The sequence below is a fragment of the Barbus barbus genome, assembly GCF_936440315.1.
Source record: "Barbus barbus genome assembly, chromosome: 11".
Classification (NCBI taxonomy): domain Eukaryota; kingdom Metazoa; phylum Chordata; class Actinopteri; order Cypriniformes; family Cyprinidae; genus Barbus; species Barbus barbus.
The window spans coordinates 19,722,052-19,736,642 of NC_136739.1; the positions used below are offsets into that span (position 1 = coordinate 19,722,052).

A 14,591-nucleotide genomic window follows, 5' to 3' on the forward strand; every position below is an offset into this window, starting at 1 on the left:
ACACGCAGATGAGTAGCTGACAAACATTCTCTCATCCATCAAATCCCTTCTTAAATCTCTGTCCTTATCTTGCCTCCACTGCAGTTCTCTTCTGCCTTTGATGAGATCCGTGTTTGACAACAAGAGTGTGCTGCTCCCTAATGTGACACCGCATAGTCTCTACCACTGTGAAGGATATACAACCACAGGAAAGCGCATCAACAGAGAGAGTGATGGGGAGGGGAGAGAGAGAAAGCTAACTGCTGCATAATGCTTAGCGCAAACACCATTTCCTCACACCATCTCTGCTGTAATAAATGTGCAAATCAAGACAAAGAACAAATATTTGCCCGTGTTGTTCACTTACAGCCTATGATCCTATTTGGCTTGAAGGAATCTTAAGAAATAAAGCCTCCGTTGGCACTGTGTTTGGAGAAATCTACCGATTCATTCAGTAATTGGGCTGTCAAACATACAGTAATTGAACCATCTCACAAAGAATGCCAGAACGTCTGAGCATCCGCAGGAGCAAAAGGTAAAGGAACTATATTTGCTTTTCGCACAAAGAATCTGCAATTGTCTGCAAAAGAAAGGAAGAAAAGTGCTGTCTAGATCCACTGGAAAATTACTGTTAGATGTGAGATCTACAAGTAATTCATCCAAAATTGCTGGCTTGCTGGTGAGGTACCTAGAAATTGCTATGACGGTCTTAGAAAAAAAAACATATTCCAGGAAGTATTTAGAGTTATTCAAAACAATTATTGAGCCAGTCACTTTTTATGACCATAAAGGGGAACAAGTGCTTCTATTTGCTTGGCCTTACATAAAACATCAAATATCAAACGGTAAACTAAACACTGTAATCAAAACTACAAAGGAAATGATTTACCTAATAATAATAATAATAATAATTAATTAATTCATATTAGATAACAGTGACCTGCAACTATGTGAAGGCCAATTTAGGACATTAAATATGAGTGCATAAGAAAAACTCAAATAAACTGCCAGAATGAAAAGAAAAAAATTCCAGATAAGTACACTCCACATTCCTTCATCTGTAATAATCTCTCCAATGAGAACAGGATGCAGAGTGGACTGCTTTATTAAACTCTTTTCATTCTTAACCCTACACTTTACATCTTACTCTCCCCCTAATATCTCAAATCATCATTACATCACGACAATATAGACGTGGAGGATGCTGTTTGAGAAAGAGCCATAAAGAAAGCGAACCGTTAGCATTAGCCACTGGGATAGCAGCTTTCTGTGTTGCTCACAAATACTACTACTACTAATACATTAACCAGATCAAATGTATTAGTTTACGAACACTAAACTTTGCTACAAGTGTTTTAAAGTCATAACAAGGAACCACATGTAATTTAAGTCTTTATTAATCAAAAATCTCACATGTAATCATAACTTGATTGAGCAGTTCAAGTTGTTTATTCACTAGCATTTATTTCAGATGAAAACTTATGTGAACTGAATTTATAGATACGTTTTTAGAAATTTAGCAGAAATGTAGCAAGCCTGAGTTGAATATAACTATACTAAAAACTACTTGCTGTCAATGAAGAAGATTTTGGCTTTTTGCTTCACATACAGCATAAACCAAACTAGCCATCCGAACCTTGGCCCCTTGCTACTTTAGATCTAAATTCATCTCTTCACTGCCATCATGAAACAATACTGTGAAGACATGCAGGGTTGAGAGATCTAAAGAACAAGGGAGAAAGACTGAGAAAGAGAGATGAAAGGAAAGGATAAAATAGAAGACAAGAGGACCGAAAGACAGAGGAAGGAAAGGACAGAGGGACAGAAGAGTAAACATCATCCATCACTGCACTCACTGCTACAGCCAGCTACCAGAGAGAGAGAGAGAGAGAGAGAGAGAGAGAGAGAAGGAATGGAGGATGTGGTCTTGCACAGGAGAGATAACCTCCAGAGCTGATAAAAGTATGGAGTCCTCGGTCTTCTTCAGATCAGATGCTCTTCTTCTCTAGAAAAACCAGCCGCACATCAGTACACAACCCTCTCTATTCTGGACCCTCTTTCATTCCCTCCACCCCCAGCGGATTACTCCATCATGCCTGATCAAAAATCTCTAATTAAAGAGGCATGGCTTTTCAATCTATGACACTGCATTCAGTCAGTGCTTCTACCCTCTGCTCCATGCTGCCTCCACTGCATCTAGGGACATATATAGAGAACTCTGCCTACACCAAGGAGCTGTAGAGTATAATACCTGGAGAAAGTTTTTCATTAGAATCCCTATACATCTCAATGGGAACTGCTTGCGTTTGCATGATCCCCTGGAAGAAAGCAATTTCAAATCTCAGTGCTTTTGAGAAGGCTTTTGAATAGCCGTCAATGGAGAAAGATGCTTCAGTTCCCATAACGCTGAAGTTACTGTATCTACAATAAGAGTATGCACATCTTTATAAAACATAACTAACTTTATAATAAAATAACTCAAACTACTGTAAGGCATTACGGGTCTGAAGTAAAAGGTGATTCTGGGTGATAATAACCACCAGATCATTTTGTGTGTGTGTTACCGATAACTAACAAATGGCCTGTTTTTTCTAATTATTAAATTAAGAATTAAATACTAATCAACTAATATTAATCATTTTAAATTCTACAAGTGAATTTATGCATCACAACATTGTAAAGTACAGTATGAAAATTGAATATTTATTTTGAGACTGCCCAAGATTACTTTTAACAGTGTTATTTAAAATTATTAGTGCTTTTAAAGATTAAGTTTAAGTGAGCGACAGCTGAAGGCAAATGTGATCTACATGTACAATAGGGGAAACGAGCAGCATAATTAAATATACAATATTGATTGATAATGATGCATATAAAAATGATCTAATATCTGCCAATAAACAATATAGTACTGATATATTGTACATATTTACAAATAAATGACTGCTGTACAGAATTAAAGGGTCATGAAACACCAAACTACTACTACTGAGATTTTAGCAGAGGTGTTGCACATCATAGGAGACAATTTTTGTCAAAAGCAGGCTTTTTTGCGCTATTTTCGTCTTGCGGGTTTAAAATCTACATTTTGTTGGCGTCACAGTTTGTGATGCGGCGTCGGTGTCTCATAATTATTCACGAGACTGCGTGTAGATATCCAATGAGAAGAGGCTTCTCTTAATTATTCACAACAGCATGTGTTGATTTCCTACGACAGACACTTTCGACTGTGAGATTGCATACATTAAGTGAGAGACGCACGTTCGTGGATCGAAGGAAAGCGTTTGGTTTTGCTTTTTAAGAGTTCAGCATAAACGCGATTTATTCACTTAGCGAGTGTAACCAGTTTTTACAGCTCCTTCATGCAATCCATCAAAAGGCTCATACAAACGCTGCAAAATAAGCCTTAAAAGTTATTAGAGGTGCAACAGCGTGTTCAGATTTTTGATGCAGAGTGCAGATGCAAATGGCTGAGCATCTGTGTGTTTTTAACTCCATGGGAGCTAAATGAAACTGTCTGAACCTGAAGCTGCGTGTGTTGTCTGTCTCTTCTCTTCTGTATTTAAGCTATACCAACATTTCAGTGTCTCTTGTAACATCAATGCTTGCTTTGATTCTGATCTCTGCAAAGGAAATCTCTGTGTATGTTGTTGCTCAAATTTGGGCACATTTTGGATACAGCCCTCCATAGCATACTACAGTCCTTTTGGCGACTAGATGTAATTACAAGATATAAATGCACAGTTAATCCAGGTGTTATTTAATGATTCCTTGAACAATTCATTTAATATAATCACTTCTCTCCATGTTTGCCACTGGCAATACAAGCACTGCTAAATTAGACACTCTGCCTCAAATTCACCCCATGCTGTACTGCATGGTATGTCTATGATAGCACATATGCAGAAAACACTCAGATGAACACAGTGTGACTGTACTGGGGACCGAGGCCTGACTCCCAGGCGTGTCAAAACACTGTACTGAAGGAAAAAAGGTCACTTGGGACAGAGAGGCAGGCAGGCAGGGGACAGACGAGTGTGATGACTTTGTATGCAAGTGTGGCGAGTTTCACATCCAGTATCTAAACTCATCTAATGAAGTGTGTGGAGCGGCGATGAGGTCGTGCCGCATGGCTGCAGTTTAATTCCTTTGCATTTTCACCTTCAGACTAAAAGGAGGAGAACACTGTGATATGCAGTGGCAGAGATATGCTGCACAGTGATGAAGGAAAAGAGAGAGAGACTATTTGTACCCTTCTCCATTAATGTCCATGGGCAGATAAGACAGAAGGGAAGCGTTAATTAACATGGGCTTGAGAGAGGGACATTTATTTCCCTTGAAAAAGCTGTTCTTATTTCTCTGAGCCAATAGCACTGCCCTAAGATAAACTCTCTCTCTGTCCAGATCTTCGTCTATATGGCGGCCTGCACGAACTTCCACCATCTGAAATAACTATGACACTGAACAGCGCAGACAGAGGAGAAACATGCACACAAACGTGCAAAAGTCAATAAGCAATGATAACGTACCTCCTGTCCAGAGAGGTAGTATGCAGCCAGAAGCCCTCCAATGAAGCGGATGTTGACCTCAAAGACAGATACTTCTGCATTCTGTAGAAACAGAGGGAAAAATGAGGAAGAATATGAGCAGAACAGTGATCGCCTACTTTTTCAGGGTCCTTGGTTTCCTAAGCATTTTTCCTGTTTTTAGGAAGTTCAATTATATAAACACCTAAAAAAAGGGATAAAAAATTACTCCAGTCTTCAGTGTCACATGGCCCTTCAGAAATCATTCTAATATGCTGCTTTGATGCACAAGACATATTTCTTCTTATTACCAGTGTTAATTGTTCTGCTTAATTGATTCATTGCTTAATATTTTTGAGGAAACTAGGGAATCAAAGGAATCAAAATTGAATAAACGCATCCATAGAAGTATCCACTTGGTTAAAAAAATATTTTACTGACTCTACACATTTACAAAATACAATATACTTGATGTTTATTGCAAAATATTCAAGTATATAATAATCAGTTTAACATTGTAAGAAGAAAAGTGCTGTTAAATTCAGAAGAAAATGAAAGTGATTTTTACTTTCAGAACACAACTGCATATAATTCAAACAAACATTTAAGCAGCTTTATTAATGTGCATGAAATATCTACATAACAGCCATGCAAAGCTCCCAAATGAACTTCAAATCTACATCAAAGCTGATACAATAATCCCTCAGTGAGACTGAAATGAATGCTGGAGCAGTGTGCGTGTGTGTTTGTATCATCAACATCCATCTTGTCAGCTTCAACCTTTATTTAGAGAAAATTACCATGAAGCAGTTTTCCACTCGCACAATCACACCGCAAACAGCAGCTAATCACACACACACACACACACACACACACACACACACACACACACACACACACAAGTCTTGTATAGCAAAGGAACCAATTCAACCAATGCCGAAAAACAGAACACATTGAAGTTCAATGGTATGGTTGTACAAGCTCCCGAAATCCTGTTTTAGCCCTGTCACAATCCCATAATCCTCAGCACCTAAAAACAGCACCTGTTTTTGTATACCGCTTATGAAATATAAGCAGGTTTTCCAGTTCTAAATATAACGCTGCTAAAGCATCTTATATCGACTTGGTTTTACACTAATTTGATAAGACAAGAGCATGCTTTAACCAACCCCTTCCACTTAGCATTCATTTAGCACGTCTATTCATTTTGACAAAAGTGAACGTGCACCAGATTAATTCAGATATGACCGTTCCCTGACCAAGGTCCATTAATTCAGTTTTTGGTTTAACAGCTGCGATTAATGCTGATGGCAGGCAGTCTCATCCATCATATCAACAGAAACACGAGAGAGAGAGAGAGAGAGAGAGAGAGAGGTGCATTTCGTTTGTAGAACATAAAGATGGCATTTTAAAATGTCTCAGCAACTTTCTGCAGATATAATGAAAGTCAACAGGGGTCCAATCAGATGGTTTGAACTCCATTGATTTTCATTGTATAGACAAAAACAGATGAAACTGTCAGGACTGTAAGTGATTGTTTGTTTGTTTGTTTTTTTATGTTTTTTTTTGGGGGGGGGGGGGTGTGAACTAATTAGTTTTATTATAAAATGATGGGCACCAATTTAATATAAGGTAATTAATCTAAACATTTCATAAATTCACAAATAATGCAATAATTAACAATTAACTTTTAAAGTATTTATTAATCTTGGTTAACGAAGTTCTGCAGTACCATTCAAAAGTTAGGGCTCAATAAGTTTATGTTTTTTGAAAGAAAAATTTTGCCGCATTTATTTAATCAAAAATACAGTAAAAACAGTAATATGAAAAATGTGCAATTTTAAATGGTGGCTATATATGTGCTGTTCAAAACTTTGGGATGAGTAAGATTTTTTATGTTTTTAAAAGGAGTTTCTTATGCTCATCAAGGCTGCATTTATTTGATCATAAATATAGAAAAAAAACTGTAATTTTGTGAAATATTGCAATTTAAAATAGCAGTTTTCTATTTGAATCTACTTTAAAATATAATTTATTCCTGTAATTTCAAAGCGGAATTTTCAGCATCATTACTCCTCTTCAGTGTCACATGATCCTTCAGAAATCATTCTAATATGCTGATTTATAATAAATGTTGGAAACAGTTGTGCTACTTAATATTTCTTGGGGTCATGTGATACTTTTTTCAGGATTCTTTGATAAATGAAGATGAAAAGAACAATATTCAAAATAGAAATTTTGTGTTACAATATATACTATTACTCAAAGTTTTGTGGTCAGTGGTCTTTTTTTTAAATAAATTAATACTTTTTTCATTAAGGATGTGTTAAATGATAAAAAGTGATAGTAAAGACTTAGATTGCTAGAAAAAAAATTCTATTTTGAATAAATGCTGTTCTTTTTCAATTTTTATTCATCAAAGAATCAAATAAAAAAGTATCACATGTTCGAAAGCAAAGCAGAAGCAGCACAACAGTTTCAACACCGATAATAAATCAGCATTATAAGAATGATTTCTGAAGGATCACGTGACACTGAAGACTGGAGTAATGGCTGATAAATTCAGCGCTGCTTCGCAGAAATAAATGATATTAAAATAGGAACCCAATATTTGAAATTTCACAATATTACTGTTTTTTCTGTATTTTGATCACATAAATACAGCCTTGATGAGCCTAAGAGACTCCATTAAAAATCTTACTGATCCCAAACTTTTGAACAGCTATGTACACTTTTAAAATGTAATTTATTCCTGTTATGGCAAAGCTAAATTTTCAGCAGTCACATGATCATTCTGAAATCATTCTAATATGATAGTTTGGTGTCCAAGAAACATTCTTCAATGTTGAAAACAGTTGTGCTATGTAATATTTTTCTGAAAACACAGGGTTTTGCACACGCTTCCCTTCCTCGCTTATGCTTTGTAGTTTATTGCCCTCCTCCAAAAATTCTTCCAACACATCCATCCCGCTGTGATATACTGAGCCCTCAGCGGCCAGACCCAACGGTTCAAGCGTGAGTCATCCTTCAGGGTGCACATGCTTTAAGATATACTTGTCCAAAAGTAACAGTGAGGAGGGGGAGAGAGAAGAAATTAGGTCACTGCTGGAAAAGCCAAAAAGATTAACTAAACACGCAGAGAAGACTTCAGGCACTGAGAGTCCACCACTGCTCAAAGAAAGGTGGAGAAAAAATAAATAAAAATCACACAGCACGCAGACACCAAACAGATGATAAAGCCAAGAGAACCATACAGGTTCTCCATATCTGATGGAGGAGAGGCCGGAAAAACAACTGATAGGGAGAGAAACTGGAGAAATCCCATTAATGGGTCAGGATGTGAATACAGACAGAGAAGGAAAGAAGGAGACACGGGGCCCCTGGGGCCACTCGCCGGCCCCCGCTTCATTCTCTGACGTCTCTTTTGTCTGCCATTTTTTCCTCAACATCACTGGCTAATTCCGGAGACAGAGCAGTTCACATTGTTTCCATGACGCCAGCCTTGTCTCCTGGATACGGTGATGTGTCACATCAGCTCAACACGTTTTCCACGGAGTGCCACCACAATCTGATCAAAACTTGAAAGATCCACACACACTGAGGACTGAAGTCTTTGAGGGGTTATGGGGTGTCGAATGACTGTTAATACAGCTGTGTCAGCCGGATGCCAAAGTATATAGCTTACCACTGTGAAATAACAGCGTCCTGAGATATAACTGTGTCTGCAAACAAAAACAGACACGCTTTGCCAAACCGACAAAGTCAGGTGTTGTTGGTAAGCGTGTGTGTGTGTTCATGTCCGAGTCTTGGCCACTTACCACACTGAAATCCAAGTTTTGCTCGATCCATTCCTGGCCATCCTTAAACTCACTGTGGAGGCCCATTATGTAAAGGGTATCCAGGGCGTCTACTATAGTGGCCCCCATCTGGGAATTACCTGCAGAGAGGATGTAGATATGAATATTTACTGAATACATATGCACCACAGTAATTAAAACGTAAACAAACTTAAAGTTACATAATCGGGACAGTCTGACGCAAGCAATATCAATCTGAATTAGTGTAAAGCTAGAGAGCAGAGCACAAGGAGGAGAACGGACCAAACAAAACACTAAGTTTGGGGGTCAAGTAAGAAGGGAATTAATTTGATTCAGAAAGGAACAATTCAATTGATCATAATTGAACATTTATAATGTTACCAAATATTTACACCTTCTACATTTCTTTTTCTTCAAATAACTGCTGTTATTTTGAGCTTTGTTCATCAAAACAATCCTGAAAATTTTTTTTTTTTTTAAATATTGTTTTCACAAAAATATTAAGCAGCACAAGCGGTTTTAAAACTAAAATTTTCAAATTCAGCTTTTCCGCTATAGGAATAAATTACCTTTCAAGATATATTGAAATAGATACTTCTTATAATTATCTATTTTAAATTATAATAGTATTTCACAGCATACTATTTTTTACTATATCTATGAAAAAATCTATCTTGGGAAGTCGTGGCCTAATGGTTAGAGAGTCGGACTTGTAATCCGAAGGTTGCGGGTTCGAGTCTCCGGCCGGCAGGAATTGTAGGTGGGGGGAGTGAATGTCCAGCGATCTCTCCACCCTCAATACCACGACTGAGGTGCCCTTGAGCAAGGCACCGAACCCCCAACTGCTCCCCGGGCGCCGCAGCATAAATGGCTGCCCACTGCTCCGGGTGTGTGTTCACGGTGTGTGTGTGTGTGTGTTCACTGCTGTGTGTGTGCACGATGGATGGGTTAAATGCAGAGCACGAATTCCGAGTATGGGTCACCATACTTGGCTGAATGTCACTTCACTTTCACTTTCACTTTCAAAACATAAATAAAGCCTTTAATAAAACATCTTAAGAGATCTTGGAGATAACCAAACTTCTGAATGGTAGTGAACTGTTTATATTTCCAGAGGACATTGAAGGAATGAATATGAGGTTAAATATGAGATAAAAGATTTAAGCTATATACTGATAATATCAGTGAACAGAGTCAGTGAGTTGAACCCAAGTAATGAATCATTTGTGAACTGATTCATTGGAAAGATCTGATTCAAATGAATGATTCTGACATCACTACTATGAATCAGAATGCACAGAGGGCAGCTAGCGCAAATATGTTGAAACTTTCTTTAATTCAATAATTTTGTATTTCGGTTTAACATTTAATTTTTCCACAAATCAACTTATATTTTTAAAGATTTATTTTTGGCATTTTTGCCTTTATTATAATAAGACGGATCAGAGCTGGCAGGAATCTAAGTGGGAGAGAGAGAAAGAGGGGTATGATCAGGAGAGGTCCTCGAGTTGAGATTTTAACTCGGGACGCCCGTAGCGCAACGGTGCTGTATGTCGGCACCCTGTCCACAAAGCTATCGGCGCCGACTAAACAGCCCTTTTAAAGTTCCAGCTCATATTTCAAGAATCCTGTTATCCCACAAATAAAACTAATCTCAAGAGTGGAAAATTGTTGAGACATGATGTGTGGCATTTCTCTCGCTCTCTCAATCTGTAGAACCGCAGTGTTATCATCATCATTATTGTCAGGAACTCTAAATCAGTCTAAAAATACCCATCAGCCCTCAGACTCTTAGCTCTTCTAATCTGTTCAGACTGCTGCTTCGGCTTGTCCAGAGGCACCCCAAATGGCCCCAGCCTTTCATGAACCATAAACACTTTTGCTTTTCATCCTTCTTTAAGACTTGAATCCCTTTCCTCTTACGTCATTTAAGACTAATATCTTTACTGCCTTCCTGTTTATCACCCTTTCCATTTCATTTTCAGTGTTTTTTATATATCTGTAAAGTGAATTTCTCCTATTTGACTATGGCACCATCACTAAAGATGAATCTCATCTATGACCTCACTTTGAAAACAAAACAAAACAATCCCTCACTGCCTCATTTCCATTCCCATAAATATACTGCCCATCTTGAGTAAAAACCACCCTTTCCATTTCTCCTGGACTTGAAATCAGTCCTCATCATACTCAATGAATCTTGATTGGCATTTACACAAGGCTGGCATTCTGGATGCCAGACTTTTCTGGTGTAAATCAAATTGGACTCAATAAAGTTACTTGGGGAATTCCAATGGTAATCAGTCCAAGCTTCTCTCTCTGCTTCCTACAAGCCATCTCTCCATCCCACGCTCCCTCACTGTGTGTCATCCATGCCAGTTTCATTTGGCGACAGATTGCGAGCTGTTCTAATATGAACGCAGACGTGGCAGCCGGTGTGATGATTTCATTCTTTGGATTCAGTTTTTTTCAGATTCTCCCGTCTCATCTTGAGAGAAAAACAGCAGAGAGGTTTTCAGTGGTTGAGAGGTTTATTTAGTTCAATGCAGGTGTGTGTTTGTGAATGCGGGTACTTATATATACAAAAAAAGGAGGAGGATCTTTACTTTGTTGCATCTCCAAGCCAAAGGCATGAGTCAGAAGGCTTTCTCCCTCTTTCTGTGTTGTCTCAGGGGTTTATCAAGGAAATAGAGTGGGGGAGAGAGTCAAACCCACTCCATATCTAATAGTTTAATAGTGCTCACCATTTCAGCTGCCTCTGATTCTCCCTGGACCCTGACTGCAACATCGGCTGTGCTCATCAACAAACTGCCCTGGCTAGGCTAAGTGTGTGCGAGAGAGAACAGTAGAAAGAAAAGACACCGTAAAGAAAAAGAGACATTAGACTATATAGATAATTGTGAGAGATTTTTCTCTTTTATACACACAATTTTTCAGAAGTTATTGCGCATTTTGCATTTATGCACAAATTGCATTTATTTGCAGCCTTGGTGAGAATGTAAAAATCTTTCTGTAATAATATTAATATTACAAATATTAACATAATAGCAAAATGTAGATATTTTCAATATACTTCCAATAGAATGTTCAGAAGAAGTCTTTTGTAACATTATAAATATCTTTACCACCACTTCTGATCAATTTAACATGTCGCTAAATGAAAGGAACAAAAAACATCCCAAAATATAAACTGGCTAAACTATAAAGAACTATTTAAAGATTGTAACATTGCCTGACCAGATTATTTAAAGCACTTTTATATTGCATCTATGCTTCAAGCAATTACGTCACAACAGTACAAATGAGTTCAGACCTCCAGAAAGACCTACAATTAAAATCCACAAATCAAACAGTTCCAATTTTAACCTAAGTATCTGTAAGGCACGTACTACACGGGTTTGAACTACACACCATAAAACCTAATTGCCTTGTGGCTCTATTCTGCATGCAGCATCTCGCTCAAGGAATGTTTTATGATGGCCAATTTGTACTCCATAAAGTGCATTGAGACCAAGCACATAAAAAAAGAAAGAAATAAAAAACATTTCTAGTGCAATTTCTACAAATGAGTCATGAGGCCAAATGCAATGCTGAACTCTAGATAACAGTCAATTGTTTAGCTGGTGAAGACAGCCGCAGTGATTAGACACTGTTTAGATGCATCTGATACAAGTAACCATAAATGCAAGGTTTCAGCGTTTTGCAGGGTCAAGTCATCACACTCCCGGTGAATCAGTGCATGATGAAACTATTGCTGAAAACTGCTGCTTTCAAGGGAGTACACGGAGGTAGAAAGGTAACAAGGCACATCTGAATTCAGTGTTTGTGCAACATCTTGTTCGTGAATAAAAATGGCATCTGAACGAGTGATATTAAATGTTTTTTTCCAATTTATTGCAACATTTTTACCAAGTAATAGGCATTGTAGTGATTAAATATTTGCTTGGTTGTTTCTAAAGCTCACTTGAATTAGTTCTAGACATAAAATTATGATTTCTTAAAAGCCTGTCGTCTTTTCTGTCTATGCCTTTGGTGTCTGAGCTTCTTTATCACATTACGACACGCATGTTAGGTATTGCCGACTACATCAGACGGACAAGTTGCCTTTTCCCCAAGACACTTAACTTTGCTGATGCTCTTGAAATGAAAATCCAACATTAATTTCAAGCTCCAGTGCAGTTAACGCTCAGGATATTAGATGAACTTTTTAAGGTCACAAACTTATTTCTGCATTTCCTCCACGAGAAATCTGAGCAGCACAAGGAGAAAGCATCTGAAGCAGAACATGAAACATACTGCATATTATGTCCAGATAAAACGCTGCACTGTCAGAAGTGATCACCTTCAATCAATTAGACCAGCCCACTTGAGCTCATGTCCACAGACACGAGCAGCCTGTTGTCTGGGGGCGTGTACATATGCTGGAAGCATCTGGCTGTGTTTTTCCATCATTTCTGCATTTACCTTTATTTCGTACACAGTCTTCGCCATTACTTATCCGTACAGGCTCAGATTGCAAACCCACTGGAGTGTGACTGAAAATGTGGGTTCTGCAAATGAAACTACTGGCTCTGCGGAGCTTGGCTAGTGGAAAAGTAGCAGCGAGATTCAGTATAAATATTGAGAGAACGCAATACTGGGTGTGTGTACTGTGAATTTAATGTGGTTGAGGAATTCTTTTGAAGACTGGTTTATTGGAAATGAAACAAAATGACATATTTGTACGGTTTCCTGAGGATTCTTTCCTCTTGTATTAATCCCATTCTAATATTCAGTTGTGATTTTAAAATGACACTGCTTAATACTACCAGCCTCAGTTTGCCAAGACGTAGCCGTGAAATGTCATGCACTGATATTAAAGGAAAAGTTCACTGAAAATCATATTTAGGTCCTCACCCCAATTAAGTGTGTTAGTGAAGGAATGAAATCATGTTTGCCTCATCAAGTATCACGGTCACCATTAAAGCTAATGAACAGCTCATGGTCTACAGTTACATTACGAATTCTGCTTTGATACTGTAAAATGCTGAAGCTTATTAGCACTACAGACAATGCACACATTCACAAACATTATATAGTAAGATTTTTAACAATGTTTTTTTTTTTTGTCTTCTGCTCAGGTTTTTTTTTTCACTTTAATATATTTAAAAATGTGATTGCAAAGCTGAATTTTCAGAAGCCATTACTCCAGTTTTTAGTGTCACATGATCCTTCAGAAATCATTTAAATATGCTGATTTGCTGCACAAGAAACATTTATTTTTTGTATTTTAGGGGAAAGCATGATACACTTGTTTAGGGCTGCCACTAACAACTTTTTATTTCGATTAATCTATCGACTAATTTATCGATTGATTGATTAATCTAGATTAATTTCCCACAAAAAAAATAAACAATTTTACTTAAGAATATTTTATTAAACCAAATGAAATCCAAATGTCTATGAAATTCTTTTTTAAAGCATAAGTACAACAGAGTGCAAGTGTCCATCTCATAGTCCAAATCACTGAAATCAAAGTTCAGTATTATAGTCCACGTGTCTACATACCATATCCACGTGTTCTAGTCTACTAATAATACAATTATAATCAAGGACTATTTACCAGAAATATTATTTACCAGATTTAGGAGAAAAATTTAAATGTGCAGTATTTCTGAGAAGAAAAATATATTTTTTAAATATAAAATCAATTAATTGGAGATGCTTTTGATTATTACAATTTAACGGAACCATTAAAATGGAATCCAGAAAATAATGGAAAACAGAATTTGGTACAGACAAAACTGTAAAGCTCAGTTAATTAGACAGGCTTTTTGATTGACCGTGCAGACCGTGGAAACAGGAAATACATCACCTCCACTTGAATAATTCAAAATGGCGTCGCTGTGAGTTCTTCAAACTTTAACTCAGGTAATTTTATTTTATCATCGCTAAAATGGCGAACTGACGCTGTGGTAACGTGCAGTGCAAGCAGAACGCACAGGGCTTGGATGAAACTACGCTCAAAATGATGAATAAACACGATGGAATTCTACATTATACAACCAAACACTGAATGTTCTGCATTGTTTGTGTTCCCCAGCTTAATCATACTCTGTATTTAAATTGTAAATATTCCTCGTAACGCTGTCTTGATTTTTATCAGGGCTGTTGGGCCATGGGAAGAACAGTCAGGCTTGGATGTTGAGGTAATATTCATTTACAGTACAATGAAAATATGCAAGAATAACATGTATATTGTTGACAATCATTGTAAATTCTTCATAAT

The 14,591-nt window shown here is 37.4% G+C and overlaps 1 protein-coding gene across 1 annotated transcript in view; it reads right to left on the minus strand.

The window, feature by feature from the left end:
* Nucleotides 1-14,591, minus strand: part of LOC306877157 (mannosyl-oligosaccharide 1,2-alpha-mannosidase IB-like) — a 118,983-nt gene that overhangs the window by 17,483 nt on the left and 86,909 nt on the right. The window contains exons 5-6 of the mRNA XM_079428713.1: nucleotides 8,324-8,442; nucleotides 4,509-4,589 (exon numbers count right to left, since the gene is read on the minus strand). Of these exons, the coding sequence (XP_079284839.1) occupies nucleotides 4,509-4,589; nucleotides 8,324-8,442 (200 nt within the window). The remainder of the gene's footprint in view (nucleotides 1-4,508; nucleotides 4,590-8,323; nucleotides 8,443-14,591) is intronic.